Source organism: Dichomitus squalens (assembly GCF_000275845.1).
Source record: "Dichomitus squalens LYAD-421 SS1 unplaced genomic scaffold DICSQscaffold_24, whole genome shotgun sequence".
Lineage (NCBI taxonomy): Eukaryota > Fungi > Basidiomycota > Agaricomycetes > Polyporales > Polyporaceae > Dichomitus > Dichomitus squalens.
Window position 1 is genome coordinate 390,074 of NW_006766906.1, and position 24,865 is coordinate 414,938.

Here is a 24,865-nt window from a genome sequence, read left to right on the forward strand (position 1 = left end):
GGGATGGGCTAAGAAAGGAAATGGTCCGAAAATGGAAGGTGGGCGTCAAGGGGAGGGGAATGGGCGGCAAAAAGGGGCGTCTGTCCAACGTCCGTGACAGTACTCTTCCAGCTTCGCACCAGTCATGCCCCCCTCAACGACCACCTGCATCGTATCGCGCGAGTCGACTCGAAGCTATGCCCGGCATGCGGCTTAGCTCCGGAAACAGTGATGCACTTCCTTCTACAGTGCCCCGCCCATGCCTCAGCGCGCTCAGAACACTTATCTCGCCTCGGACGACGAGGCCGGGCCTTACCCACCCTCCTCAACTCACCCTCAGCATTACAACCGCTACTCAAGTTTGTTAGTGCGACACGACGTCTCCAGAACACCTTCGGCAATGTGACACCCAAAGAGACGAGACAACATCAGGATCAAGACCGGAGGGGTCGCAACGCATAGAACTCGCTGGCGCACTCGGACGCGCCTTTTCCTCCCCCTCTACCTCTCTTACTCGCTCGCTGTACAGTACGCTGACTACCTCGTCCGTTTATTACAGGAAAGCGACCACACACATCCCACTACATAGAGTCCGGTAGTCTAGTGCTAACCTCGTTGCATGTATCCAACGCTCTGACATCAGGAAAAACTCCCTGGGCGTTTTAGGACTAAATTAGTAATGTCGGCGCTATAATGCAACTAACACTACTAATGACCTCCTAATTGTACATCGGGAACTGGTTACGAGCGCGCCTTGAGTACGGCAGCTTATGTTTCGTGCATCTGTATTGTATGGTCTCAAAGTACAAGCTTGTATGTATTCCTGTCCGCAAATGAGTTGAGGTACAATGTAGTCGACCTATCTAGCACATCATAACACGTCCACTCGCGGGGGGCTACAGGTCCGAAGTGTGGTATAAGCTGGCAACTACGCTCGAAGTCTTCGATAGGTATGATCATTGCGAGGCGTTCGCCCTCAGCATTGGATGCAGGGGATATCGTGTAGAAGCCGTGATCAGCCCCCTTGATATCTAATTCAGTGAACAGCTCGACATATGCCAAATGCTGCGGGCGACTCTCAGGCGCGACGTGCGGAAAGAGATCCGCTAAGCCACGCTCCGGAATCTTGAAAATGATGCGCACACGCACAACGCTGAAACCTGATCAAAAGTGAGCTTATGGCACGAATGGAGATGTATATGATCACACACAGTTAGCCAGTCCATCTTGAGCCTGCTCAGCTGTATCCTGATCTGGTGCACGTATACGGACTAGAGCGGTGTCAAAACGGCCAGGAACAGATGCACCGCGCCTGGTGACACGAGCTGCGCGCGCATGCACCACATCGCGGATCTCGGCTCCAGGAATGTCTAAGCCATCCGGGTCTGCAATCCAAAACTTGATCTTGTGATACACTGGGAGCGTTCGAAATCTGAAGAAGATACGTGAGGACTCATACTCAACCTGCTGAAATGAAAAGTCCGGATTATTGAATTTGACGACGTAACGGGCCAGCGCGTCGCGAAAATAGGTCGCGCCGTACAATGTCTTGATGTCCTCGATACTGACACCCTTGATGGAGGCGTGTTTTGACATGTAGATACGGTTTCGTGGAGCGCTTGGGTCGAGATCGTGGAGATGAACAGGGGGAAGGAGTGGCGGGATTTCGGGCTGGAATGGCAGTACGGGTGCGCTCGGGAATGCTGGGTCGAGAGGGATCTGCTTCAACCGCCATTGGATGTACTTCTCGTGGCGCAAGATTTTCTCCTTGCGTTCGAGCCAGAGAGTCATTTGCGCAAGCTCATCCTTCTTGTTAGTCGCGCGGTACGCCTGTTTTGTGAAGTCAATATGCAGCCGCTCAGAATGTTGGGTATCATAGTTGTCCGTTGTACCGAAGAGCTCGATAGAGCGTCGATAGTGGTCAAGCAAGTGAAGTTTCGGGAGTTCAAAGTGCGTCCGGATCCCGAGGTCTACAAAGATAGACTTGTTGGCATGAAACGCCTGCAGATGCTGCTCGAGAAGGTCCAGAGTTTCCGTCGTGTGGGTAGGGTACTGTGCGAGGTAGAGGAAATCGAGAAGAGCACGTGTTGCGCAGACAAGACGAACTGGGGAGAGACCTCCAGGGAGCGGAAGTCCAATGATGAGCCCTAGCAATATGCGCGAGATGTCCTGGTGTTCTTTGCCAGTGATGCGGGACATATGCGAGATGCCGCTCGAAAAGTGCCGCACGCTATTGTTGAGGGGCATGCGGCGGCACCGAGCGTCAATCTCCTCGACACCGTACGCCTCCTGAATCCAGGCTAGAAGATGCTTGATGACGCCTTGGTGAAGCTGATGGAGGATGTCGGGGGTGATTGAAAGGAAAATGTTGGTATATGGAAGGTCTTGCCAGAAGGGATGATGGAGAGGCTTGATTCCTGCCTCGCGGCATGCGCTAGCAAATGCACGTGGCCCTTCATCAAAAGCAGCGAGAGCATCGAGGACCTTTCCGAGGTCGCGGAGAGGTTGTGAGGGCTCGGACGACGCCCCGACGTCACGACGTGAGATTGTGCACTTGGGACACTCGCCGGTCTTGCATCCGGTGACCAGTACCTGTTCGGGATAGTCCCCGACATAGGTGGCGAGAAGTGGATGCCCGCGACGCACGAGACCATCTCCGCTCACAAGCTCCATCCCCTTCACCCCTGCAGAGGTTAGAGGAGCCAGGACTCGGGACATGCAGGTATGGAACAGGTTGGCCAGGGTTCGACGGCGCGCGGCCTTGTTCTTGATGTGAAGCAAACGGGAGGTAGGGAGATAGGCGAGCAGGATCTGGCCTCTGCGCGAAGGCTTGCTGCGGACGTCCTTCGGTAGGTTCCCGATTGTCATATAAACGGGGTATGCTGTCTTGTTTCCGAATGTCGTTAGCTGAGTCTTGTCAGAGGAGATGATTACGGGTATAACCGTGGCCCCTGGTCGGTCTCGTTCGAGCTGCTTCTACACATTACAAGACAGTGAGCATGACTGTTTACTTGGTTACATGAAAGACCTCACGAACCTGCGTTGACCACCACCATTTTCCTGTATTCATGTTGAAGTAGACACGGACTGTTTGGTCCGCATCTGTGTAGTGGCGCTCGGGTACTAGAAGAAGGAGCGGAGCAAACTCCGGATCCGAAAAGAGGGATTCGATACACGCTAGGATATCGCGTATATAGACCTCAAATGATTCCCCTGCGACAACGATCTCATGTCTTTCGAACCGCGGTCGCGCAGGGGGGAGTTGTTCGTCTACCATCTGGTTGAGCTTGCGTGAGGTGTTGAAAGACAAAGCCAGGCGTTCGGCAACCTGGAAATCGGAAGGATGACATGAGTGAATTGAAATTGAAATGAAGAGGAGCCGCAGATCTCATGACCCTCTCAAAGACGCGACCTTGCACTAAGGCCAGTGGTGAGCACATCAACCGGTTGATTGATGGCAGTTAGTATCGACTCCTACACGTCCCCTTCCACTACTGTGCATGGCTGCGTTCGCTCTGGCCTCTGAAAAGAAGAGACTCACCTCTTCGATAGCCAGTAATTCATCGAAAGCAGTCGATCCGGGACCACGCAACTTCGCCCACCGTGCAACCTCCCAATCCCGCTTGGATGCAAACGGATAGTACAAGTTCGCCTCGGATACATCCCCCCCAGTATTCAGTGCGTTCGTGTATAGGGTATAAGCAGGACATGATGGTGAGGCGTGAGGGATAGGAGCTCCGGCGTGAGGGGATGGATACTTGACAACATAGGTTTTGCGGCGGGTATGGCTCTCAATTGAAGTCCGTTGCGCCGTAGTGGGAAGCGTCGGACCCGCAGGGAGATTCGTCACATTAGCTGTCAGCGGAGGGGGAAGATTCGAAGGGGATGTGGGACGGGGAGATACGGGACGAGGTGGAGGCTCCCAAGATGTTTGTAGTGGGGCGAACAGGTCGTCATCTTCATCTTCCGAGTCAGACGACTCAGAACTCGGAGATTCCGGAGGTTGATCGGGGGGATCAGCAAAGAAGTCGTCAGGGTACTCGCCAAAGTAGTCGCCTCCAAAAGGAACAGGCTCTTCTTCAATGTCGCAATCCTCAAGTGATGGTGGGAGCGCCATAGCTGGATCGACATCCATGTTGTCGGGGGAAAGCTGGTCAACGGGCACAGCAGATGCGCCTGCCAGAGCGGATATCGACAGTGCCGCATTTCGAAGGTTACGAAAGGCAACACATCCGGTTTTGCGGGTCTGCGTGAGGTGCTTCAAGAGACCTGATGGCGAAAAAGTCTTCTGGCAGCCTTGGCACCATCCCGGGTGTTCCGAAGGATGCAAGGAAGATGGGCCGGCAGCAGGACGAGTGAATACGGACATGAGGAAACGACAGCTGCATGGAGGTATAAGATTAGATGTAGTAGGATAGACTTATCCGAGTCAGCGAGAACTAACTGCATGCAAGTTTGAGATCAGCGCGACTGATCGGTGCTTGAAAGTGGCGGCTGCCCGTACTTACCAGTCGGGGGCCAATCCGCGCGCCTGTCCGGTCAGGCCCGATCGTCCTGCACGAGCCACAGAAGTCAGGCTCCAACGTGGCACGACAACCATCACCCAATATCCTTACCTCTGCCCATCTTCTTTGCCTTCTACTCCAGTCCCCGACGCTCCCTATCCTTCCTTGTCATTCCTTACCTTCTTCATCCTTTTTTTGCTTACCAGCTCTAAGCACCATCGCGCAATGTCAGGGCGACAAACTCGGTCAAAAAAGAGCGGACAAACAGCAAGCAGCAACTCACAGCAGGGCTCCACTGAACAACCATCCGTGTCTGCCCAAGGGACAACGTCAAACGGTCATGGGAAGCTTCCGAAGGGCCGCGGAGGCCGCAAGACAGCACTGACGTCCTCGGGTCCATCCTCGTCGCAACCTGGAAACATGCTCGTCACAGGTGCGCTTGAAATGTATGGCCTTATATGCCTCACCTTCGTTAATGCTAGTACATTGTGTCGCAGGTCTACAATCTCCTGTAGAGGCTCAGGCTCCCGGCGCGGGTGCACTGCCGCTCCAAGTCACAAGTTCCCGACATAGTAAGTCGAAAGCCAAGCAGAATGAAAGTACGTACTATCTATCGAATTATTGTGAATCACTAACGTTGAACCACAATAGCCTTGGCTATCGATGCTCAAGGCAAGCGCAAGCGTGCTCAGTCTGACTCTGTGGGCGCCGATGCCATCACTAACGAAGCGAAGCCCGCCAAGAAAGGTAAACGTCTTCCTGCTGCCCAAGAAAGCATCCGTACCCGTAAGCAATCATTGTCCACCTAGTTATCAATTCTGCACTGACCGATCCACATATGGCATTGTGTATAACGTGTAGCGACCACCAAGACTTCGCAGGGCCAGAACAATCGGAAGACTCGTGGGCGCCAAAACAAGAAGGACGCCGAATCTGCGACGCACAGTTAGTAGGCCTGCTCCGTGCAGTCCTTACACTAATATAGCACGCCACAACTGTACTGACCTTGCTTGTTATTCATCTAACAGGCTCATCAAGACCCCTCACTGCGTCCGAGGAGTTGAGTGAGAGCGAGATCTTCCTGGCGCACGCATTGGTCCCCCGGTCTGACAAGATGCGCGCTGCCAAAAGCCCCAGTGTTGGTGAGTCAAGGAAACCGATACCCATGCATGGAGTGGAGGACTCACACATCACTGCAATAGAGTCCACGAACACCGTCGCACGATTGACTCGCCGGACTGCAAAATCGTCTCAGCAGCCTGTGCAGCCTGAGGACCCTGCCGAACGCGAAGACTCTGAGAGCAGCCTCAGTTCTCTGGGCGGACGTACTAACACTGGTGACTCCAGCGAAGATGCGAACTCTGGGGCTGGTGATGACCTGGACGAAGACCTGGATGTCGATGATTTTGCCGCCTCCTTCGACGCCGAGGTCAGTGCGCTCTCCTCCTAATCCTATCCTAGCTTGAGAGCAGGATTGCTCACCATGGTGTATACCTAGCGCGTGTCCTGGAACGAGGAAGTCCAAAAAACGGTGAGTTCAAAAGGGAAAGGTAAGGCTCCGGCGCACGCGACTGGTTCGGGCAAGGGACGTCAGATGTACCAGGTACCGCTCGAGCTGTTCGACCGCTCCTCGGGAACGGAGTTTGAGGATGAAGAAGAAGACATGTTGATCGAATCCGGACGCCCCGATGGCAGCAAAGAGGATGGTAGCGAAGAGGTGGACAGTGGAGGTGGAGGGGGACATGGGGATCCGCTGGCGGCGTGCGAGGGCAAACGCCGGGTGAACAAGGTTTGCACCCACTTGCGGTCTTTGAACCTTGTATACCTGTCACTGACGACCTGTGCTTTCGCAGGCACACACCAGCGCCCTCAATGACCGCCAACGCATCGAGGTTAGTGTACTCCTTCCATTACACATATATCAGCTTGTTCTCACAATCTACGTCTCTTACCGACCCCATCCAGACACCCATCTGGGCCGAAAGCCCTCCTTCGATCCCTGGTGCCTCGCGTACAGGTGGCAGCATTGCATCAACCCCCACATCTTTCGCACCCGTATCTGCCCCGTCTCCCCCTACCCAAGGAAGCAGTGCGGCTCCCGACGCCTTATCCACCCACACTGCGGCGGTCCCAGCCCCTGCGCGCACGCCGCCAGTTCAAGCCGCCCCGCACGATGCACTCCTCACTCTGCCGCTCCAAGACAGTCCTGCCCTTCAACCCCCGGATTCCAAATGCTTTCCCCCTGGCTTCTACACACTCATCACGGCCGTTCCAGGAGGGACTGTGCTCCTCAATCCACAGCACCTCCATATCCGTAGCATGGTCAAAACTGCCATTCGTCGCCTTGATGTCTTCCTAGTCGTGGACAACGCGTTTCCGGACCAGCTTGCCGCCGCGCGATTCATCGGCATCGCACTTGTTGAAGCCTCGCAAGGTCATGGATATCTAGGACTAACGCAGCGACTCAGAGAGGACGAGGATTTCTCGAGTCGCCTTGTTGTTCTGGTGAGCCATCTGACGCGCTGTCGCATTCTAAGTATTTTATATTCTCTGATTTCTCGAATTGTCGCGCACTTTATAGACCAGGCAGCGTATAAGTTCATTCCGTCTAGCCATCAAGAAGATCGCCGAATCCAATGCGGAGGCTCAGTACAATTTGTCCGCTTCCCCAACAACTGCCGATCGCATCGCTATTCTCACCAAGTGGCTGGTATACATATACCCATTCACTGAGCCAGTACGTCTGTCAATTTCATATATACATCTATATGCTGTTCCTACTTCCTCATGATACACTTCGCCTCCAGGAGGGCAAGCTCACGGTTCCTTATAATAAGCCTTACATGCACGAGTGCATCGTCATTGTACTGCGTAACATGTTCTTCGTCGGGCCGCGCTCTTTGATCAACTTGTCTCCGGAGATCTTTACTTCAACACTTCCTCAGCGCCCAGACGAGCGCGAAGTCCCTATGGTCATGCTCGCCCTGGTGGGTACCGCGGTAAGTAGAAATTTGTCATACAACCGCTTGATCTCCCGCTTACTATCCTGCGCAGATACATGCTGCCCTCTCCGGTTGGAGGCTCGGCTTCCTCGACCCGCAAGCATTCTCTGCCGATGCATATGTTGATGCGTACAATGAGCACATCACTCTTCTCACCGGTATCAAATCCCAGAACGCGCGTGGATACCACACAATGATGCATCATCTCTTCACACGGGCCAGGTATGCCTCCTTCGTTCATCAATCTGCTGTAGCTAACCAGGGTTGCTTGATTAGCAATTCTGTCGCCCCAAGTCTCGTTACAAACACCTCAAATACTGCGTTGTCTCATGTCGACTTCTCGGCGATGGAAATAGACTAGGTCCCGGTGCCCTATATCCTCTCTCGTGCCTGCTCCCTCATCACAATCATTTCATGCGTCCTGCATCCTCTCCTCCCCTTTGCAATTCATTCTCTCATCGTCATCTATGGTAATGATCATTCCCGGCGTTCGGTATCCCTCTATAGCTTCATCTTTAATACCGTTGTTCATGGTCGTTTAGACCATTCGCGCTACCAGGATGATACCCAGCGCGCAGTAGGTACTGCATAGTAGTACCTGGTGTTGCACATGATGCCCTATTGGTGTAGTCGCGCCTTTAGCAGTCGAGTAAAGCAATCAATAGCTGTCCTCGCAAACTTTTGTGTGAAAAACTGTATCTATTGAGGGACTAATACGTGGCTAATACAGGTGATGCCGCGATAAACGGACGGCCGCTAATCGAACTAATGCCGCCATACTCGGGGCAACCACTAATCAAGCTAACCCTTGTCTTGCAGATGCTACGCGAACTTTTTTAGCAGGGCACTTATCATATTAGACTAAAGCACTAATGCTGCTTCTTATCACTAAATCAGCTCGCTTACTTCGATTAGCTGAGGCAGTTTTTCCTGATGCTCGTAGATCCCAACGGAAACGTGCGTCGCGGGCGTCCGCCCGCTCTAGGGGCGGGGGAGTTCTGACGGACGGCGGGGACACCGCCGAACGTACACCTGACTGGCGCAAGAGGCGAGACCCAGGGGCGCAACCGCACCCAAAGGCCGCAGGTTTATAGCCCGTTCCCTTGCCTTCAATGGCCAGGACTGGACGGACGCCCGCAACGCATTCTTCCTGAGCCCTGCCCCCTTTTACACACTACTTGCGTACTCGAACGTCTCACTCTCGCCCCTGTCTGTACCCCGGCACGTCCCCTTGCACCATCCCTCATCGATATCTCCTCCATTACACACCCTTAGACTGCATGAGCATCCTGCTCAATTATGTACCGTCGACCCCTTTTACCACACATGTAGACAGGATTGTATTTACGGCCTACCATGAGGCTCGGCCTCGCAGGGCAATAAACGGGATCTAGAAGAAGAAGAAGAAGAGGATGAACACGTTGATGAAGCAGCTGCATGGAGTGATGGACTTACTTAAACTCGAGCGAGACAATGTCTCGGTTTCTGGGTGTCCTCGGGGAAGGCAATCTTGCCGTCTTCCATCTGGTGAGGTATATTGGCGACTTCGTAGAGCCTCCGAGATGTCGAAAGTTGCTCGGTGATTGAGCTCGCCTGATCAAAATGCGCCATGTTGTGAACGAAAACTTCATGTAGTCTGCTGAAGCAGATTCAATGGACGGGCATGGACGCCGAGTACTAGATGGTACAGAGGGTGAAGATGACCTGTGTCAGCGCTCGTAGCGGATCCTGTAAAAAGCTGAGGAAGCCGATTCCGCTGTTTGCTCCTTTATTCACGGCGGACTCGCTAGTGATGGTCGACCGCATTGTCAGAGCTGACTCGTTGAGAGACTTCCTTGGAGTTGGGGCTGGAGGTCAGAGACATATACGATGAAGAGGTCACGTATAACCGCCTCACCTGTCATCATGAACTCGGCGAAGTTGCTTGCGACAAACTCCTTCAAGTATTCCAAATTACTCACGGCGTACTTCCTCCGCATCATCTGGGTAAATTTTTTGTCCTTCATCGTCGCGGCACATATTACTACCATAAACGTAAGTCAGCCCCCCCCACTTCACACGAATACTCAACTCAGCCCGACCAACAACCACCCGTCCCTCCGTCCGCCAAGCACTTGTGCCAACATTCCTACCTGACTGACGACCTGCACTAGCGTCCACACGATCCCCGCGCCCATCACGAGTGTGTCGTGTGAAACCTGCGATCGATGACGCCTCTTCTAGCTCTGCACTAGCGAGTCCTCGGATGTCGGGAGGTCGAGCCGCGCACGCGCGCGGAAGAGGTGCAGGATGTATTGAGCGCGCAGAAACTGCGGAGAGAGGGAAGAGCATGGTGGTTGAGGAGGCAGTGCGCGATCATCGAGCATGCGCCGCGCCTACGCTGATGTGGAACAGCACGGAAGCTTCGACTGCGGGTGTCGATGACAGTCTCACTGGCAGGCTGCGAGGCAATATTTTTCAGCTCGAACTTCGCTTTGGTAGGGTTATCGAGGAGGCTGTTGGGAGCGCACGACGCAAAGCAGATTACTTGAGAATATAGAGCAAGCCTGGCAATAGTGTATTCCTACCTGAGCTAGTCGCAAGCTCACTCTAGGAGAGCATCCCCCGCGCGATGATCCCCTCAGAGATTATACCGACAGAGGCCTCTGGGTTGCAGTGCGAACAGCGGAGGTAAGCCGCAGGACGGCTGGCTCGTGTTGCGTGCGTCGCCTAGGAACCTCACGGGCGAACTCTGCTCGCGCATCGGCAACCTCGGGGGCCGATGATAGGTGCGACCCGGTACGGGCCTAGATATCAAAGGTGGCTGGCGTGAGTAAACGTCCACGGACAAGACGTAAGTAAAACAGCAGCACAGAGCCTCAATCGCGCGAGGGAGGTGCCGCAACAACCACTCCGCATGCGCCTTATGGACCTTAGCAGGAACCGGTGTGGATTCCCAAGAACGCGAAACAATGCTGCGCACGATACGAGATACAGGAAAAAGACGTACTATATCGAATAGTTGGCCAGAACACCATGTTCGCGCTCAGCAATGCTGTCCCTCCCCACGCCCTCGCCAGCGTTGAACTTGATCATCGCCATTTCTAAATAGAGTCGATGACGGTGCTGTACAAGATCATGGGAAAGTCTAACACGATAAGAAGCGGAATGGATGCAAGTCCTCACCTTTCACAAGGACCCAGCATCGTGAGCTTGGGCGTCCGTAGTCTCGGAGACACTGTCTCCTAAACCGACGATCGACACATACTTCTGCATATTTTCCTCTGCTGTACCATCCCAACTCGTGCCCTCTATCACGCAGGCCTTCCACGACGGCATTGTATGCTGAAATGCGAGTATCTTCGCGATGAGATCATCGTCAACTGGGGCAAGGCGTCTCCATCCGGATGTCCCCGTACCAGCAGCTTCCAGAGACGGAACCTGTGTCTCGACTGGCGATGATGGTGAGGGCAATGGCACGTCATGCTTATCGGGTTCAGGATCATGTCTAAATTTGCCGGTTGCGTCTACCACACCATCTGACGTGATCCAATCTTGCCAGTTAATTTCATCAGGAACGTGGGGATCGGGTTGGAAGGGCCAGGCCGCGCGGACGCGCACTTCGTGGATGATGAATGCGCTCGGAAATGGCACATGGCGATGTTGAATATCGAGGGCAATCGCTTTGCCATGGTGCTCCTGAGCTTCGTGTCTGTTTGAGTGGTTGATGAAGATGAACTTGCGTGTCTGGCCCCTGTCAGTGCCCTACCCAAAGCTCTGTGCCCGCGTAGATTGTACTAACCTGAGGGTCAAAGCGTATAAAGGCATCAAGGGAATCAAACATTTTATGGTGGTTTGGGCACATCAGGATTCCATTTCGGGGCTCGTGCTGGACACGATGTTTGGCCTGCTCAGGAAGCCAACGGCGGGCTTTAAGCTCTGCCCACTGCATGACGACACCCGCCCTCGTCAGCTAGATATTTGACGAGTGACTGATAACAAACCAGCTCTGGTTTTGACTGTGGGATGATGTGACAATGCTCAAGATAGAGACCGTACCCGCAAACGACGCAGCGGTTTTTTCCAGAGAAGATGTCACGCTCATTTAGTCCGGTATCGAAAGCAGTGGAAGTGGAAAGCGTAGAGAATTCACGTTCTAGCCAGCCAAACCCAAGGGGAGCGTCGAAGGGTTGCAGAGGCAGCGGGAACGCAGACAAAGGTGGCATGGTGGTAGAAGTCAAGGCAGGTAAGTACGATGCGGGCTAGCGCTACGTCATTGTACGCGGTTAGCTGATTTGGCTTATGTAAGTCTTTGGGAGACCTCGACGGTCCACTGCTGGTCGTCGAGATATCGATACATATGGTGTCGTTGTCTCCTGCGGTAATGTGCGCTCTCAACCTGTTGGAATGCCTATCGTTCAGTGCACGCTCTTCTAATCGCTCGTACAGCCCGCTTTCTGGCTCGCCCTCCTAATACTAATCTTGAGATCGGCGTCCGACGGTCGACCTTCAGGCCAACCATACGTGTATTTACAAGACAAGAATCTCTCTCCCCCTCTCTCTCGCACCTAGCCGAGTCCGGTTCACAGGCTCGTAACAGAGGAAATCGAGACTGAGGACGTGGCAGCCAATGGAAGTGACCCCCCCACTCGGAAGGACACAGCGCACGCACTCAGCTTGCGGCCTCGTGCGCGCGTCGCCAATCATCCGCTTTCTCCGTCGACGATTTTAGATAAGTTTCCCTCTCTCTTGACATCGTGAATTTGAGTACGATTGAGCATCTCAAACTTCGGAGGACTGAGATGGCCGATGTATGCACGGTTATAGATTGGAGGCGATGGAGTTAATCAAGAAACTTACCTGCATAAGTCGTCATGTACTATCCTTACAATCGGACTTGGGGGCGGGCTTGGCCTGAAATCTGGACCGGGCTGCCAGGTTTCCCATGGCTCACGGCGTTCGTCCTCGGACAGTTCGCGTGAACGGTCGATAACGACGTGCAGGAAGTAGTGCGACTGCCCTGCGTAGTGGAAGCCGAGCTCCACGGTGATCTTGCTCGTGCCAAGGAAGAAAGCGAGTTTCTCCGTGCTGGAAGTCCACTGCCACGGCGCCACAAAACTCTGCCACTCCGCGAAGCTGGGAACAGCCTCGATCTCCTCGACCGAGTGATCAACGGGCCACGACAAGCTTGCATAGGCCTTGATCCTCAACTCGTGGGTGATAGGGGCAAAAGTATGCTGATACTCGATGGTGATCTTGTAGGACTCTCTTAAGCGTGAGAGCGTGAGGCAGTGAGTAGTCGCATGGCTCGGATCTGGGCTTTGCAGTTCCGCTGTGTACCCCTCGGTGCGTAGAGCATCGCAAGTCTTCTTCCGCAGAATTAGGTTGATCGTCTCGTTGAAGTCTTCGTTGAAACTGTGGGAAGGTCTGCCGGTAAGCGCCGGAAGGGATATGTATACTGTCTTCAGCAGGATGCTTCCGCGACAGCGCGCAATGATTGTCGGCGACAGGGGGACAAGACTGAAACCGCTAAGAAGCGAATAGTCCCGATGGTGTATGTCCAAGTTTTTGCAGTACAAGTACTCAACACCTGAGTCTGAGGGAGGGATGTAGCAGACACGTCCGAGAAGGGCACCAGGAAGCTCACTGTGCTCACAGCCGAGTATCGCAAGATACCATTGGGGTTGGGGAATCTCCTCGGTATACCACACTGCAGTATCAGAGAAGCAGTGAGGAAGCGATATCACTGGTATCTGCATCTGTATGCCGTGGGGGGTGGGGATGTATTGTGCCGCTGGGAGCTGGGGAAGCTGGAGACGGCGGTAGACTTCGGCATGAGGCACAGCTCTGACTCCACAAGCGTTCGATAGAAAGGAAAGATTGGGCGCAATCATGGATTCGAGCATGTCATCTACTGCATTCGCCTGAAGCGACAGGTGATGGACGAGATAACGGCTGTTTTCAGGGATCATCCAGACTCTGCCCCATGCAAAGATGCTCTGGTCCGGTACTCTCCGCATAATCTCCTCTTGCAGCCGGCGGAAAGAGCGTAGACCCTCGCCATACAGCGTGGTCATATTGATGTCAAAGATCCCGAGAAGCGAGTACGCGTGGTCCTCAACTCTCGTCGTCTCCCGCTGGGCAGCCCACGACAGTCGCTGGGCCACACTGAATTCGTCGAGCGACTTGAGGTGCAATAGCGCCTCATCCGCAATCCCAGTGATGTCCTCGATGACATCAACGAGCATGTGCTTTGTTCCAATGAATACCCAGTCGGTGGAGAGGAACGTCACCCTACGCGGTGCGACGAGCTCCTGGAGTGTCCACCCGCGTTTGTACCATCGGCTCTTACGGAAGGCGGAGTTTTTTGCACGAGGATCCTCGTCAGAAGGAACATCGGCGAGATATGCATAGCACAGCGTGGAGCGACCGTACCACTCGTACATCGAATTGATTGCCTCCGACAGCTCGGAGCTGCTCGACTTGTCGATGCAGCTCGAGTCGATCCAGAGGTAATCGTATCCAGCCTCGCGCGCTACCCTACATGCCTCTCGGACCTTCGATGAGAGGTCGGGGTCATGCCAGATGCAGCATCGGGTCATGCTCGACTGGCTGCCCCTGGCTGAAAGAGGTGGATCTTGGATAGGATTCACGACGAGGCCAGGAGTTTGCGAAGAGATGTTAGGAGATGGAAGTTCTGGTAGATCCTGAGATGGGCTTGAAAGAAGGGAGGCAGGAAGAAGGAAAAGTAGGCGGACGAAGTGGAGGAGCTGATGCAGGGGGCGACTCAGCCGCGAGCCTCCGGAACTCGTCGCAGAACCATTCTCCACCGAGCCCTCCCCTTCCGCCAACCTAGTACTAGCCTTTCCGTCTGGGTGTGTGACGGGAGAGAGGGCATGGGTGGTGTCCACGGACGCATGGAATGGATGTTGGGTGAGCGAGCCATGCTCGGAGGCGTCTGACTGGGCTGCTGGAGGGGATGCAGGAGCGGGTTGAGGCCCAGACCCGCTCGCGGCGCCACGTCGTGAACACAGAGCTTTCAGATTAGGCGTGTTCAATTCTTGTCGCTCGCTCATTTCCTCGCGCGCCTACCGGGCGTCTGCCTACCTGGATTCAAGGTCAGATCAAGCGCCTGTAGCACAGCCGCACAGGCAGCGGGTGCAGCGAGATCGACGTTTTCGTCCTATGCTAGGTTTGTTATGCCCAGAAAATCTGTCCAGAAAGTGGATGGAGACGTCGGAAGAACGTTATAGACTTGTTGACCGAGAATAATTGTACACAATGCGCCCAAATCGGAACCAGATTCGGCACGACACGGTTCACTGGCCACCTGGGGTTGCCACTGTAAGCCTGATGGCAATTGGACTCAAAACCTTGCGGGACGACTCCGCGTCTCGAGTCATGGAGCTCTCTATCTTTCAAATCGTTAAGCTTTCGCGTCGCTCCTCAGTCCCAGCTCGCGACCCTCATGCGGTCGTGTTACACCCGCTGCCTGCGCACCTCTGCTCGCTGTGCTACAGGCGCTTGATCTGACCTTGAATCCAGGTAGGCAGACGCCCGGTAGGCGCGCGAGGAAATGAGCGAGCGACAAGAATTGAACACGCCTATTGTAGCGCGTCTGGATCTCCCTCAGCCCCGTAAACGTCTGTTCGCCTTCCTCATTCCACGTATGCGACAAGATGGCATATCTTGTCGTCTCGGGGGGTCGCTCGACGAACTCCCCGGTTTCCGTATTCAAGAAGCGCATTCGGTCACCTTGTTAGTGTTAAAATACGGAAACCTATTGTCGTTAGCAATGTCCGAGCACTCCAAATGCTGACCACTGGGAGGGTATCGCTTCTGGATCTCCCTGAGTTCCGTATACGTCTGCTCGTGCTGACCCCAGGTATGCGATAAGATGGCATACTTCGTCTCCTTCGGATCTCGCTCAACGAACGCCCCAGTGTTAGTATCAAGAAAGCGCATGGTACCTCTTCAGACACTGCGGTGAAATAGTGGTCAGTGAACTCCATATAGAATCTATGCGGTCAAACCAACCGTTGGACAGAGGAAATGCTCGCTGGACTGTAGTACGACGGCGAGGAACTCGATGGGTCGGTAGCTAGCCAGGACCAGTGAGAGCGAAAACGGAGAGATGTGAGGTAGCGCAGAGTCAATGGACTTCCAAGGCTGGTCTGAAGCCTGGCACTAGTGCGCGAAGGACCGATGAGGGTACGCAGAGCTTAGCTGGCCGGAAGCATTGCCTAAATATGCGGAGGCCTTGTGCTGATCAAACTTCTTGAACATGCCTCCAAATGAATTGAACCGATTATGATAAGCCATACAGCACCGCCCCCTGTCAATGCAGTATTAATGTCAAAGTCATCGGCGCTGAGCGTTGAGCACTGATATCTGAATCCTGCCCGAAGGATAGCGGGGCAGTCCGTGTGAAGAACTTGACACAGCGCTTGGCTGCGCTGCCCTGCATGAAGCTCGTAGGCACAGCAGGAATGGGGCCAGCGCCGATTGCAGTCCAAGGCATGGAGCAAGAACCAATGAGCCCTCTGAACAAGTGGCGATCCTACTCTGAGTCCAATGTGCACGGCGCCGATAGTCTGAATGCGCGTTCGACATTGTGAGACATCGATCTGTAGATCGTTCGAGTAAAGAGGGAAGCGTCGTCAACACCTTGATATCGAGACTAGTGCTTGTACTCACAATACATACTACATAGGTCCTACTCATCCTCTTCGTCGGACAAGACAAGGCGGGCTGTCCTTTTCTTCGCGACGCCACGTAGAGCCTCGAAAGAAGGCAGTTCGTCATCAGAAGGTGCTTGTGAAGCGTTTCGCAAGCCAGAGACCGGACTCCCAATTGAACGAGGAATCCCAGGAGACGAAGCGCCCGCAGCAGGAGAAGACCTCGACACCCTAGCCCGAGGTCGAGGACCGGGCTTAGGCTTGGATTTGGACGCGGCCTCGTCGTCCGCCGGTGGCGACGTATCCGGGGTAGGCTCCGACGTCGCCCTCTTCGGGCTACCGAACACATCCAGCTCGCTTTCCTCCGCGTCACTCTTGTCCTGTTCCTTCTCCGCCGCCTCGTCCTCCCCGGAAGCGCCCTCTTCGCCGTCGCCCGCGCCGTCCTCCGCTCCGTGTTTCCTCCGTTTCCGCTTGTCCTTGTCCCGCTTGTCCTTCCTCCTCCGCTTCCGCGTCCCATGCGAGCGCATCGTCGCCACATGCCCCGTGGACGCCGCGAGCGCGGCCGTCTTCTGCCTCAGCGCCCGCTCCTTCTCCAGGAACGCGTCCATGTCGCCCATCTCCACGTCGCTGTCGACGATGAACTCGGCGGACTTGTACTGCTGCTTCTCCTTCTTGCGCTTCTCCTTGCGCTTGTTGTTTCGCAGCTCCGCGATCCCGTCCTCGTCGTCCTCTGCGTCGGACTCGGGCTGCTTGCGCCGGGTGCGGCGACGGCGCTTTTTCTTGAGGAGTTCGGCGGGCTTCTTGCCTTGGAGGTCAATTGGCGTCTCGAGGTACTGGTTGATGGTGTTCAGGCAGCGCTGCAACTCCTTGGGGAGGATGACGGAGGGGATGTACCACTCGAGCTCATCGGCATCTGCACGAGGAAGTCAATGATGAGTCTGTAAGAGGGGACGAGACGCGATTCGATCGTACCTTCGTCCATGATTTTGAAGTTGCAGAGACGGAAGAGCAGCTTCAGATGGGGATTCTTGTTGGCCGCGTCCGCCTCTTCATCGCTGACGTACGGAATCACTACAAGAGGGCGCAGCGTTCAGATAGGCTCTCTTTCGTGGACCCGAGGAGACTCACGGTAATCGTTGATCTTAGCAAGAGCCTCGGCCGACGGCCCGCGGAGACCCAGCACCGCGTCCATCGCGTCCTCGTCCTCGCTGTCCATATTGCTCAGGTCGATCGTCTTCGACGACGACCCGTCCACGCTGTCGATGATGCGCTGCCGGTGCGCGATGCACAGCGTCAGGATCTACCACACGTCCGCCAGTCAGCCTTTTTCGCAACCCATGACGGCGAGGACGACGAGCAAAGACCGTCGCGCGCACCTGCTTCGTCCACTCGATGAGCACCATCTGGCCGTTCTCCGTGAGCGCGGCCATCGCGATGCCCATCTGCTCGCTCGGGGAGTACCCCTTCTTGACGTACAAGTCCTGCGGGAAGCGGGTGTCGAACGGCACGCCCTCCGGCCGCGGGCCGATCACGTCGAGCTCCTTGCTCGAGAACTGCTTCCAGTGCCCGCGGTTCTTCGGGAAGAACGCCTGGACCCCAAGTGCGTCAGCGCCATGTCATAGTAGGCAAACGAATGGGACGCCGTGCGGACGAGACACAGACCTCCACGAGCAGGAACGAGTCCTCCTCGGCCGCCTTGAAGAATCTGCGCAGGATGAAGTTGATGAGCGCGACGAGGTCCTTGTACGGCTGCTCGCGCGGGAGGCTGCGCTCCTCGGCCATGATCTGCTTGAAGAGGTGCAAAGTCGAGACCATGAAGTAGAGCCCCTCTGCCTTCTGCCGCACGGCCTGGCGGTGCATGAGGTTCACGACGCGCTTCATCTGCTCGGGCTGCGTGAAGTCCTTGTACCGCGCGAGGTACGCGAGGAGCGTGCGCGTGATCTCGGGGTGCGCGAACCGCTGGGAGGAGCAGGGAGGTCAGCTCTGTCCAGCAAGACGGGAGGCTGATCAGCCCAAAGCGCACCTGCTCGAACTGGTCGAACGTGAACATCGTCTCGTTGATCTCCTCCTCCTCCCCCTTCTCCTCCTCCGGCTCGTCCTCCACGTCAGGCACGCCCTCGCCCTCAGGGACACCGCCCTGCCCGCCCCTCCGCTTCTTCGGCCGTGCCCGCTTCCTCACATACACCTCGCCCGTCCCCTTGCGCCTGCTCCACCGCTCGAGCATGCGCAGAAGCGCGTACGCAAGGCCCACCGCGGCGTCGAGGTACGCGAGGCTCTGCGTGCCCTCCTTGTACGTCCGCACGCTCTCGAGCGCGATGTCGAGCACCTCCCCGTTGTACAGGATCTGCTGCTGGAGCAGCCGCGCAGCGTCCGCCACGTCCGCCTCATCCTCCGCCTCCGCGGCCTCCGCGTCGGACGGGTTGTGCTTGGGGGGAGGGGGCGGCTCGGACGCCATCGTGTCGAGCGCGAGGACAAACTGCGTGAGGCACTCGACCCCGGCCTGGAGCTCCGTCCAGAGCTTCGGCTGCAGGCATGCGATGGCGCGCGGTCAGCATATACCTATACGCGCGGGATGTACGCGTCGGCGCGAGTGTGCGCACCTTCTCCTCCTGCGCCTCGCGCATCCGGCGGAGGACCCAGACGATCCAGCCGCGCTCCGTGACCTCCGCAACGAGCCCGAACTTCCAGCGCGCGCCCTCGGGCTGGCACGCGCGCGTGCAGAGGAAAAACTCGAGGAACCACTTCGTGGCGAAGAGCAGGCGGAGGTTGTCCTTCTCCGTCACCTTCGCGCGCTCGGCCTTGATATCTTTGAGGAGCGAGGAGAGGAGGGCTGTGCCGGGCCGTCAGCACTCGTGCGTGCATACCGGTAGAGACAGAGAGATGGAGAAGGGAAAGAGAGAGAGAGGAGACGCACTGTTAAAGCAGCTCTCGACGAACGAGCACGCGAAGTTCCGCAGGACCATGCGCGCGTCGAGCGAGAGGTTGTCGTCCCTGCCCAGCTCGTCGACCTTCTTCCCCTTCGGGGCCTTGTGCTTCTTCGCGCGCGCCATGTCGAGCGCGGCCCCCGAGTCTGTCGTCAGCGAGGCCTGGCGGTGCAGGACGTACGACCGCGACGACGGGCCCGCCTGCGTGTCCGCGCCGGCGTCGGGCGGCGCGGAGGCGGTCTTCTTGGGGTTGACGGTGACGGAGATGGTGGTGCCAAAGCGGGAGTGGCGCGTGTTGGCTTTGCGGGCGAACTCGCGGCGGCGCTGGTCTTCGGCGGCGAGGAGGCCCGCGAGCGTCCTCGACGATTGCTGTCGACGAAGAGCTCAGGTGAGGAGATGAGCAACAAAGGAGACACGGGGACGCACCTTTGCCTGGTCGCCCGCAAGGTCCGCGGGCTTGACGCCGCGGAAGAGGAGGTAGAGGATCTCGAGCACGAGGGTGTTCCACTGGTTGAAGAGCGGGTCCTCGGCCGCGTTCGCGGCGATCGTCAAGAGGAGGTCGGTGAAGTGCGCGTCAGCGAGGCCCTTGACGAGGCGGGACTGAAGGGCGGCGAGCTCGGCGTGGTCCGCGCTCGCGTGCGTGTTCGCGGGGAGGTCCTTGATGAAGGCGAGGTTGCGGACGAGGTAGAGGACGACGTTGACGATCTGCACGTCCCGCTCTGTGCGCTCCTTCGCGTCGCGGGCGAGGCACGGGAGCGTGATGGCGAAGAGTGCCTGCAGCACGCCGGGGCGCAGCAGCGCTGCTTTGTAGTGGAGGTGGCTGAGGAGGAGTTGGGTGTAGTCCGCACCCTTGTCGTACGTCTCGTCGAGCTCCTTGAGCTCCTCGGCGAGGTCGATTGGCCAAGTCATCGCAGTGATGAGGTCTGCGCATGCGATGGCGCGTTTGTCTTCGACGTGGCCCTTGCCGGCGGTCTCGAGCAGGATGGGGATGAGGTCGTTGGGGAGGACACGGGTGGCCCAGAAGATGCGGGCGACGGTGCGGTCGTCGTCAGTGTCGTCTTTACGCCAGTACTTCTTGAGGTCTTTGAGACAGCCGTAGCACTCGTCGCCGAGGCGGTATTGGCCGGCTTCATACCCGCCAAGGGCCTCGACGACGCTGCGGATGGGGGGCTCGAGGATGGCGCGGCGGTCGACATAGGGCTCGTCGCCAGAGTCGTCGTCGGAGAGTTCTATGGGGTCGTTCATGCTCGTCTAGGGCAGGTGAGATCGGTTGAGAGGAAGGACGCGGTCGAGGAGACGACTTGGACTGCTCGGCCAACTCGCACGTCCGTCACGCAAGCCCAGCATCGCGTGCTGTCACACTGTTATGCGACGCGCCTGTTGTCTCGGCGTCTACTTGATGGAAGATGCCTCCTGCTCAGTGGTCCTCATCGACATCCCTCCATAACATTACATCTTGCGCGGATCCCCTGCAATTTCTCCACCTATTTGAGCTTGGCAACCTTGACTACTTGATGCCAGAGGGGCCCATCGACGGTCGCACAAATGATATATTGCGTTCATATCATGTATCAAGTATCCATGCCGTTCGGAGTAGGCTCATGCAACCTCCGCTACTCTTGCTCAGTCCTGGCGATAACGCCAGCCAGCCTACATGCACTCCCAATCGACGCGGAATATAGCTAGTGGGCACCCTCCTCCTTTGCAAGAATCTCTCCGAGTCGTGCAACGTGGGAATGAGTCAACGTAAGGAGTACTTGGGTTCTGATCAGTGCCCACCCGTGCCCATGTCAGAGCTATGATCCGGCACGTATGTAGGTGAGGGTGGGCGTCGATTTGTGCACGTGTGTGGGTGTTTTGGAACAGCAATCTACCAAGCCCCGCGGCTGTAGCTGCGAACCGACAATCTATGGCGATTCGTCCAGCTTGGGCCCGCGCTCACTATCCAGTGCCAGATTTGCCTCCAGTACCTTTTCATCCTCACTGATTCCGTCTTAGACTCGGCCTCTGCTGCGCGTCTGCCCCATCTCGGTATGTCGTCTCTCATCAGACATGAAAATGAAGTCAAAGCTGACCGTCTCTCGCACACGCAGGGTGGTCTGCCCCATGCGGGTCATCCACACGAGGACGGGACAGTTCGTCGACGTCCCCGACTTCAGGAAGGTGCGCTACGCCATCCTCTCCCACACCTGGGACCCCGGCGGAGAGCAAACGTGCCAAGATATCCGGCGGATCCAGGCGTCGTATGGCCCCGACGGTCAGCCTCGCGACCGTGCAAACCCTACCGCTCCCACCGCACACCTCAGCGTCCCGACTCCAGGCCCCGTGAACTCCGAGCCGTCCATCTTGGAAGAACCCATCCAGGAAGTGCCTCTCGCAGAGTCCGACCCTCCATCTCACGCCGGCAGCCCGGACATACCTGCGATATGGCGCGACCCCCGGCTCTCAGAGAAGGTGCGCAGAGCATGCGAGGCCGCACGCGCGGACGGGTACGACCTCCTGTGGATCGACTCGTGCTGCATAGACAAGACGAGCAGCGCCGAGCTCTCCGAGTCCATCAACTCGATGTACATCTGGTACGGCGCGGCCCACGTCTGCCATGTCTTCCTCGCCGACGTCCCGCGCGGCGACGACACGGACGCGAAGGCGTCCCTGTTCCGCACGAGCAGGTGGTTCACGCGCGGGTGGACGCTGCAGGAGCTGCTCGCGCCCGAGGACGTCCGGTTCCTCGCGCAAGATTGGTCGTTCATCGGCTCGAAGGCGGGGCTGGCGGTGGTGCTGGAGGAGCGGACGGGGATCGAGCTCGAGGTGCTGCTGCACAAGCGGTCGCTGCACGACGTGAGCGTCGCGAAGCGCATGTCGTGGGCGGCGGACCGGGAGACGACGCGCGTCGAAGACCGCGCGTACTCGCTCCTGGGCATCTTCGACATCAACATGCCCGCGCTGTACGGGGAGGGCGAGCGCGCATTCCGGCGGCTGCAGGTGGAGATCCTGCTGCGCATCCCCGACCAGAGCCTCTTCGCGTGGACGGCGCAGCCGAGGATCGACTACGTAGGGCCGCGCATGCCTCTCAAGAAGTGGTCTTCGTACGACTTTCTTCCCAGCGCCACGCTCTTTGCGACTTCGCCGTCTGATTTTGCTGCCTCGCGATATATCTCTCCCAGACAAGACCAATCCTTCGTGGGCTTGTACCCGCGCTTTGAGTACGTGCAAACCCCGTACGGCATCCGCGCGCAGTTTGCGATGGCGCACCTCAAGAGCCGTGCAGCCGAACCCGAACTGGGGGGCTGGTACTTCCTCATCCTCGCCTGCAGAGACACCCACCGGGCGGACGGCCTGCTCGTCCGCCTGTGTCACCTGGGCCCGCGCATGCACAAAGGTGGCGGGAGGCTGCTCCATCTTGGACAGTTTGCGCGCAATCGCACAGAGGCGGTTAGCGCTGATCTTCCCCTTCCTAGAGGAAGCTTGTTCGCTCTCCCCAGTGGCATAAGGGCCAGCATGAAGACAGTGTACATTCCTGGCGACTACACCAGCCGCCTCCCGGCTTTGCCAGAACCTACAGGCGCGTCGCCGTACAACCGTCTGTATCCCTCGTACTTCTGGTCGACTCAGAGACACCTGGCCATCATATCGCTATCGCCACGTTCCCGGGCTATCCTCCACAGTCAAGGATACAATGTCGGATTTGACGGCCGCCATATCACTCAATGGAAACTTCAACTGTCCCGCAGCGATATAGCAATGGTGCTCGACTTCCGTCCCACCCGAGGGGAGACCCCTTACCTCTATGTCACGGCCACCGCACCCTCATCTGGCCGCACCCGCTCCGCCGCCCTGCTCGGTGTCCTGGACTGGAGGTTCGCGCCTCAGCAGCCATCTATCGTCGCGTTCCAGACACTGATCCTGACGACTGTTGCTGGGGCTCAACTGGACCTGCGGGTCATCCTCGAGACGACCACGCCCCTGCCCGCATACCACCAAAAGGTATATGTGAGCCTGAGACCGTCGCAGGACACCGCAGCCCCGGCCGAGTCGTTGAGCACGCTTGTCGCGTACAGGCCGCTTCCCGCCGGGCTTGAGCCCCTGCCTACGACGGAGACTGAGGAGCTCCCGACCTTGCCGGTCATACGACCCTTGCCCCCGAGGGCCAAACGCACAAGATTGCACCAACTCCGCGACTTCGTCTACGGGATATTCGAAGAATTTCGAGCGTTCCACGTGATGGTGTAGCGCGGGTCCCGCGTCGGGTACGGGAAGGCCGTCGACGTTGGCGCACTCAAGCTGCGCTGCTGTACGGCTGTTACCGTGTTCGTCGTGGGGTACGACGTTGGATTCCTGGTGACTGCATATCATATCGATAATAGACTTGGACATGATCATTTCCTGCGTTCATGTGTTGGACGCCTACTAGAGGTTACAGTATGGTGCAATGATCTTGAGCAGGCATGTACCCTGCTATACCGGCTAATTTGTGAACATGCTATCAATCGTGGACGCCCGCGTTTGGATGGACTCAAAGTCAGGCTATATTCAGCGCATGATCTCCCACATCGCTTTACTCAGATGATTTGCACAGACTTTCTTCGGGCTAAGCGTCGATCTGCCCCATGTCCTCCCCTCCCAGTCGCGTAGTGGCGTCACACCATAACTGAAGCAATCATGGTGTGCTGTCACGATGCCTATTGTCTTCGAGCGCGGGTTCTTTGATGTGAGCCGCCACCGCCTGGGCTGCACCGTTTGTTGACTGTGCTGAGGTCGTCTTACCTCCGACCGAAGCGTCTCTCATAGGCTCACTCGCTTTATATGTTGGCAAGGCGACTTCCCGCATCTCGGCACGACAACGTCGAGTCTCGCTGCTCTCCTCCGGATCACCCGCAAGAACTCGCCCTAGTCAAGTTTTTGTTTCTGTGAGTCGCATATCCTCTATATGCATGCATTCAGTGTTGTAATTGAATATGCTTGTATCGGCATGCGGACCCTCGGAAGCCTTTGGTGGACTAAGTCAACCAGCGGTGTCCCGGTGATGCACCTGTTCAGCCCGTAAGCTCTGCCACGGCCCATATCCGTTCTCCTTCCTTCTCCTCCCATCCGCCGCTAGCGTACTAGGTTCTCTTTTTAAGCAGCATGTACCAGGCGGCTGTGAATACGCCGTTTGAAGTTTCATCATGGTCTACATACGGCGTGAAAGGGAGGGCGGGGCGTGAAACGGTAAGTACATCCCTCGGGTTTTCCCATATTGACCCCTGGACGGAGTACGTTATATCCCTTCTCGATGAGATCTGAAACAATCCAGGTACTTCAGTGGGAGGTCTAACCACATGTAGCAAGCTTGAGGTACGTCGCGTGCAGCGTTCTATGCCGGCTTGCTTGCGAATGTGCTGATAGTGGACTATAGCATTCAGATCGAATCTCAATCCTATCCAATCACGCTTCATAGCAACGCTGTACACACAAAGTTGCGTACACGCTGCTATCCGAGCCTGTCAGGCATAGTACTCGTCAACATTATCGATAAAAGAATATAAATACTACCGCTAGGCAACAAGAACACTTATTTTCGTTAAACGAAATCTATGTACAGATTGGAACGCCAAGAAGGTACTCGTACACGTCCTTAAAGCCGTCCGAGAGGACTTTGCGCATCTACGCAATGCGTCTCACTCCGAGTCGCCTTCGTCACCCGGGCCCTCGACACTCTTCTCCAGGCTCGCTTCGCGCTCTTCCCCCTCATCGCACCACTCCCGCAGAATCGCGCTATCCACCGAGTCGAGCGTCTCGGGACGCGTATCATCGTCGAC

At 56.6% G+C, this 24,865-nt stretch overlaps 6 protein-coding genes across 6 annotated transcripts; 2 read left to right on the forward strand and 4 right to left on the reverse strand.

Moving 5' to 3' along the window:
* Positions 1-783: 783 nt before the first annotated feature.
* On the reverse strand, positions 784-3,628 carry DICSQDRAFT_15805 (uncharacterized protein; the record flags this gene model as incomplete). The annotated part of the gene is made up of 5 exons (XM_007367350.1): positions 784-1,139; positions 1,191-1,878; positions 1,954-2,955; positions 3,017-3,307; positions 3,521-3,628. Coding segments are annotated over 5 exons (2,445 nt in total), but the record flags the coding sequence as incomplete, so codon positions are not given.
* A 1,081-nt stretch (positions 3,629-4,709) lies between these two features.
* Positions 4,710-7,847, forward strand: DICSQDRAFT_128049 (uncharacterized protein; the record flags this gene model as incomplete). Its single annotated transcript, XM_007367351.1, has 14 exons — positions 4,710-4,917; positions 4,982-5,056; positions 5,136-5,270; positions 5,346-5,429; positions 5,513-5,626; positions 5,687-5,913; positions 5,983-6,015; positions 6,088-6,273; positions 6,338-6,376; positions 6,450-6,989; positions 7,066-7,221; positions 7,292-7,483; positions 7,539-7,708; positions 7,763-7,847. 14 exons carry the CDS (start codon positions 4,710-4,712, stop codon positions 7,845-7,847), a joined length of 2,244 nt encoding a protein of 747 aa, XP_007367413.1.
* Positions 7,848-10,654: 2,807 nt separating this feature from the next.
* DICSQDRAFT_64233 (uncharacterized protein) lies at positions 10,655-11,691 on the reverse strand (the record flags this gene model as incomplete). Its single annotated transcript, XM_007367352.1, has 3 exons — positions 10,655-11,212; positions 11,268-11,411; positions 11,470-11,691. The coding sequence occupies 3 exons, from the start codon at positions 11,689-11,691 to the stop codon at positions 10,655-10,657; spliced, it is 924 nt and encodes a 307-aa protein (XP_007367414.1).
* A 1,758-nt stretch (positions 11,692-13,449) lies between these two features.
* Positions 13,450-15,212, reverse strand: DICSQDRAFT_21609 (HET-domain-containing protein; the record flags this gene model as incomplete). The annotated part of the gene is made up of 2 exons (XM_007367353.1): positions 13,450-14,022; positions 15,066-15,212. Coding segments are annotated over 2 exons (720 nt in total), but the record flags the coding sequence as incomplete, so codon positions are not given.
* A 548-nt stretch (positions 15,213-15,760) lies between these two features.
* On the reverse strand, positions 15,761-20,312 carry DICSQDRAFT_108313 (timeless-domain-containing protein; the record flags this gene model as incomplete). The annotated part of the gene is made up of 10 exons (XM_007367354.1): positions 15,761-16,092; positions 16,163-17,056; positions 17,116-17,214; positions 17,272-17,443; positions 17,520-17,732; positions 17,806-18,102; positions 18,167-18,667; positions 18,744-18,973; positions 19,058-19,436; positions 19,494-20,312. The coding sequence occupies 9 exons, from the start codon at positions 20,310-20,312 to the stop codon at positions 16,182-16,184; spliced, it is 3,585 nt and encodes a 1,194-aa protein (XP_007367416.1). The 3' UTR covers positions 15,761-16,092; positions 16,163-16,181.
* Positions 20,313-21,518: 1,206 nt separating this feature from the next.
* Positions 21,519-22,124, forward strand: DICSQDRAFT_24665 (uncharacterized protein; the record flags this gene model as incomplete). The annotated part of the gene is made up of 1 exon (XM_007367355.1): positions 21,519-22,124. A coding segment is annotated over one exon (606 nt), but the record flags the coding sequence as incomplete, so codon positions are not given.
* Positions 22,125-24,865: the final 2,741 nt, after the last annotated feature.